The 5,616-nt window shown below is 36.3% G+C and overlaps 1 protein-coding gene across 1 annotated transcript in view; it reads right to left on the bottom strand.

The window, feature by feature from the left end:
- FBXO8 (F-box protein 8) overlaps positions 1–3,955 on the bottom strand; it is a 13,532-nt gene extending 9,577 nt beyond the window's left edge. The window contains exons 1-2 of the mRNA XM_010285989.1: positions 3,622–3,955; positions 1,231–1,357 (exon numbers count right to left, since the gene is read on the bottom strand). Coding sequence (XP_010284291.1) covers positions 1,231–1,357; positions 3,622–3,950 — 456 coding nt within the window. The 5' untranslated portion in view covers positions 3,951–3,955. The remainder of the gene's footprint in view (positions 1–1,230; positions 1,358–3,621) is intronic.
- Positions 3,956–5,616: the final 1,661 nt, after the last annotated feature.

Genomic DNA, 5,616 nt, shown 5'->3' with positions numbered 1-5,616 from the left:
CTGAAAATCATTGCTAATCACTCAAGTGGCAAGGTGCCGATGTCTGAGCACTGCCTGTTACAGTTCAAAGCAGAGCTCTACCACTGAAATTACAAAATACTGCCATTTGTAACTAATAAAAGTAGTGGATTTCTTTATCAAACAGAATATGAGATAAAACAAGAATTTATACAAAATCACATTATTATAATGATTCATATGACTGCTTTATTTATTTCACCCCATGGTCCCAAGTTCTTGTTTTTTGTATTGTATCAGCAGAGTGAACTACTGGCTACTAGAAGTGTATCTTTTCATGACTCTTCATCTTTTTCGTACTTTGGATTTATTCAATTACCACTTCCTTGTGTACATATAAATATACGCAGGAAGTTAATATTACTTTTTGTTCAGTCCTTGTGTACCTTCTTTTCCTAGGAAACATGAAGCAGGAGTCTAGTTTTGTATACGAAAGACTCTCTCTGTCACTTGGGCATTAACTGCCTATCTCCCAGGCAAAAGCTGTCTACTCTCAAACTCTTTTCCTCTTTGAAAGGTGACAGAGTGAAAGCAGAAACTGACTTTTCCGGTTAGTTACACGAATTAATAAATGGAAACCCATTAGTTTGACATGGCGTATTTTTTGAAAATAAACATATGTTGTTGTGTAGTATAAAGAAAGATTATGTTTATGCATAACAAAAATCCACAGCAATCAAATGAAACTGGTCTTTAGGATAGTTCAGCAGTACATCTTTTTCATAATATTTCAAAATTTGCTCCTCGATAGTGGAAATATTGAAAAAATCCCTTACAAGAAACCATAATTGTCATAGAAGTAATTGGTGTTACTTTATACCTCATTCTGCTTTAACTGAGGTGGGATCAAACTCATTTGCAGAAGCGAATTTTAGCATTTTAATTTATATAAGTGTATTATTATCCTTTTTAAATTCACCATTGTCTCTTCAGTTAGAATCTCTCCCTCATCCCTAAGTCAATACATGGTTATGAATTTCTGGTATCCATAGGTCAGACCGCTGTACAGAGCACTTAAGAGGCAAGCCATGTAAACGATGTACACAGGTACCATATGCAAAAAAAGATCAGCATAGGGCTGTAACTTACTATTAACCATTCCTACAGTAAAACAAGCACCTATTAAAACTTGGCTTTTAATATGGCCATACTTATAAAACAACAATCACAATTATTTTAACTGTTTATTACTGCCAGCAACAGTTCACTTACCTCATCAGGGTTGGCATTAAAGGTGAGACTGCCCTCATCTAGCTGCATATACAATTTTCTAAAAGAAAATCCTAGAGGCGGATTCTTATTGTATATAGAACAGTGACCCCAAGTGGATTTGCACAACCTATGAAAATAGAATTAGTCTATTATCAAAATTCTTTTCTGTATTTCATGTATTTTACAGAAGCAAAATGTAATCAACACTGCAAAGGCAAATACTTAAACTATAGGAAAAATTAGAAATAGGTTGCTTGTAACACTTAGTTATGAAGCCTTTCCCTTGTGTGTTGCCAAAGTTTTCATTTATATTATTACTGTTTTCTTCTCACACGGGTTTTGGTGTATTTGAGTGCAATCTCAAAACATATCCCAGTAGGTGGCACCATAATGGCATCCACACAGCTGAGACCTCTGGCACTGCTGGTATCTGAACACTGGATAACTGTGACAAGTTGACCTTCTGCAGCAGTATGACGGTTTAAAAAATTGTTTCTTTTCTTGTGCCCTGGGTGTGCAGTGAGTGGGACACTACATCTGCACAAAATTATGCCATTAACTCACTGCTTTCCCAATCTGTCCTTTTCTACCTGACTGGCCTTTTTCCAGTCTTGAACACTCCTTATTATTTGATCCAAGCCCATCCCTCTCTCTCTTCCACCAGTTTCTTTCCCTTCTATCCCACTCTGACTCCATATCTCAGTTTCATCGGTTTCTGTCTCTCAATCTCGGTCTCCTCAATGACACCATCTGAAATTCCCTTGAACTTTCACTTTTTAGGCATTCCAATTGTTATTTAGATTCCTTATTGAACAGGTGGTTCTGCTTCAACGCATCTGTCTTGTAAATAATTAGGCACAATGCTTAGGACCCAGCAGATAGCCACTGAGGACACGGGAGAGACTTTGTTTGCAGTTCAGGAACCTGGGTCTTATTTGGACTGAGTTCAGAGCTGCAACCACAGGACTTGCCAAAGTCTAAACTCAAACACATCCAATACAGGCGGAATACTTAATTCTAAAATGTCTACAGAGATTACGCCATTTGAGATGGCGTAATTTGCTAAGTCAGGACACATTTTCTCTACCAAAGTATATACTTCAAACTGAGTAGTATTTGGGAAGATTTCACTAAAAATTATTGAGCTATTTCCCAGGATGAACTCTGAGGAAAATATGGGTTTCTCCCCATCCCCATATGTTAAGAATTTATACTGCATACAGTTAAGTAGCTCTAGTATCTTCAAGCTTTGGTCTAGGGAATTTATTTGTATTTAATGTGATTTTGATACCAAGAACCGAGTACAATGCAACGCATACTTACTCAGCTGCCAAGCTATTTGATATATATATAAGCTTAGAAGCTTAGCAGGATCTTCGCTAGAATCCTTGTTTCCTGCCAAGATAACAGTCCCCAACAGCAGAACAATTGTGACTAACACGCTATAACTGCATTATCCTATTGCTGAGTTCATAAAGCATGATAGGAAGGGAAGTTGATTAATTCAAAAGCAGAGGGGCAAAAAAAGAGATGAGGAAGAGAGAGATGAAGCGCACAATGAAAGGGAAAAAAACCAACCTGAACAACAACCCAACTGTTACAGTAATACTACTTACTGTCTGTTAAGGGATAAGAATATGTTGTGAAAGAAGATGCAAGTTCTGCTGACCATCTACTCTAAAGATAAGTATGATTTCATGACTCTTTCCTACTGTTGTAAAACACCAAATATCAAAGAAAATATTTTTAATTAAATTTTGATCTTATACTCTTTTATTTGATAGAATGTTCCTTTATTTATTTCCTGGACATACAAACTCTGCATATGTTATAAAATGTGTTTCAACTGTTAGACTGCAGAAATCCTACCTGACACATTTGCAGAACTGACCTTTTCTTTCCCGCTTCCATCACTTCCAAAAACCATACACTTACGTTGCTCTAAGACAGGTACAGTAGATGAGTTCTCATCCCTTTCTACCTGGAGCTTCAGCTGAATAGGTTTGTTTGCTCAAGCTAGATACTTGTTTGAAGTTCAGAGAAGTAATAATACAAACATTTGAGATGTCTTCACTTTTGCATTAGCTCAAGGCACAAGTCCTTGGTTTTTCCCCATGATATATCAAACAACACCTGTGTAGTAATACACACTTGTACCAAGCACACTTGTGTATGTAGTAATCTCCACTAACACCTGATAGTAATTAGAAATCCAGAATAACACATTTTTAAACTATATTCATGTTTTCCCTATGTCAAATCTCATTTAACTTAGGAAACCTTTGCTAAGGTTAGAATGACAAAAAGCACATGTTGAGACAAATTTAAAATCTAGTAATTATTTTTACTATGCCTGGGTGATGCCTTTTTTTTTTTTTTTTTTTTGCTTACCCTTGCCAGAGAAGCTCATCATTAGCAAGATCCTGCCAGACACATGAAGCTAGACAGAGATCAGTTGCATTCAGGTATGACAAAATGGTAAAACTAAGCTCTGGTGGCAGCATTTCCAGGTTAATGAATCCTTCTTGTTCTTTAGATTTTCTCGTCTTCAACAGGTGGTAGATGTCAATGCCTCCTTGGGCCTGTTTGCGATGGCTTGTATGGGAAACATTGTTAGTAGCTATCCTCCTACCATGTTCTCTGGTAAGATAGCCTTGTCCACTGTATCCTTGGTGTTGCAGTTGCTGGTTCCTAGCAACTCTCCAGAGTCCCTGACCCATCTGCGAGCCTGCTGGACATAAAATCCAAATTAAATGTTGACAGCTATTTATAAATATATGTAAGACAGAGTCAACACATTGGAAAAATAAAAATGTAGGACTGATCTGAATAGGAAAAAAAAAGTGAGATTTTGTCAAAGTTATGCTGACAGTATAACCTGTCTCCAATGGAGCAACTGAATAAATTTTGAAAACAAAACCCATAAAAAAACTAGCAGATTTTTTTCCAAAAATTTCTATGCTTGAAGAGTTACAAAATTTACAAGAAGCTTCTGCAAACAGTACCAAACATTATCTATGTCCTATGCAAATTAGAAGCCTCAACCATCAGAACATTTGTAATTACTGTCTTCAGACTTCCTTTAAAATTTAATAAAAATAGCTTATTTAGAGCCAACGAAGTGCTGTAAAATATAAGGAGAAACAAAAATGTCCTGAGTAGCAGGTAGCACACAAAATTAGGCTGTGACTAAGACAAAGCTTAACGACTTCCGTGATAATGCATTAAAGATTCAGTTCCTTGTTTCTGAGCATCCAGAATATCTTTTCAAGCTTTCTTAAACAGTAGGATAAAAACTTCATGATAAGGCTTCTATATCCCACTTATCACTGTGTTTGCTATTTTTTGTCAAACTTTGCTGCAGATGGTAATAAAAAGAACAAATACTGAATGTTAGTCAGTTATCAAGATTTCCGAATGCCACGACTCAAATTTCAGTAACCACCTGTATTTACCAAGAGGGGAAATTAAAGTCTGATAAATCATTCTAATTCAGTATGGAGTGTTGTCTTAATCCCATCACAAGTAGCATATATATGGTGATCAATCTTGTTTTTCAGCCTTTGCTACGATAACAGATCACTAAAGTGATCATACTAGGAACCTACAGGTTCCCGATGCTGACTTTCAAAAAAAGAAACACTGGTGGTCTGGTCTGGTAAGACCTCACATGTACTTGAAATTATTTATATTCTATTAGGACGGGGGATTAAAAATGTGGATTTGACACTGTTAAAGGTTGGACACGAATGGAAACTGTTCTACATAAGCAGAAAGAAACAAGCCATGGATGTGATGAGCGATTTTTACAGGAGAAGAAATGGAGAAAGTAGAGAAATTACAGAAAAAAAGCATAACCAAGATGGAAGTAGAAAAAAAGACAGGTTCAGCTGGCTGGTGAAGCAGTTACCTACATAAGTATCCATTCAGGGGAAGTTCAAGAATTCATTTCTAGATAAGGCCACAGTTGTGGAGAAACTGTAGTCACCTGTTTCAATTTAGTAATATGCAAGACTTTACATTAATTAATCATTCTTTTTATTCTCATTTCTTGTACAGTTATGTATTTGGCTTATTTTTTTATTATACAGAGGCAGTTTAAACCATGATCAACTGCTATAAATTATCAGGCAAGTTTGGGAAAAAAAAAAGCTTACTGAGTCAGACCATAAATAGGATATACAATTGGCAGCATGAATGTATGCACAAAGAAAATATTCTCATTTTCTTGAACCAGCATAATATTTTTAGAAGTCCTTAGGGCTACCGGTACAGTCGCTTTACAAGAGGAAGCTATACCACAATCTGCCATTTAAAAAGTGTCAACACAAAGATGACAGGTCTGATGGAAGTGGGCCTTGGTAATTCAGGCTGGTGTTTGCAATT

Source organism: Phaethon lepturus, unplaced genomic scaffold, assembly GCF_000687285.1.
Source record: "Phaethon lepturus isolate BGI_N335 unplaced genomic scaffold, ASM68728v1 scaffold24614, whole genome shotgun sequence".
NCBI classification, from domain to species: Eukaryota; Metazoa; Chordata; class Aves; order Phaethontiformes; family Phaethontidae; genus Phaethon; species Phaethon lepturus.
Note: the sequence above shows the minus strand (reverse complement) of the source record. Positions and strands in the feature narration are given on the sequence as shown.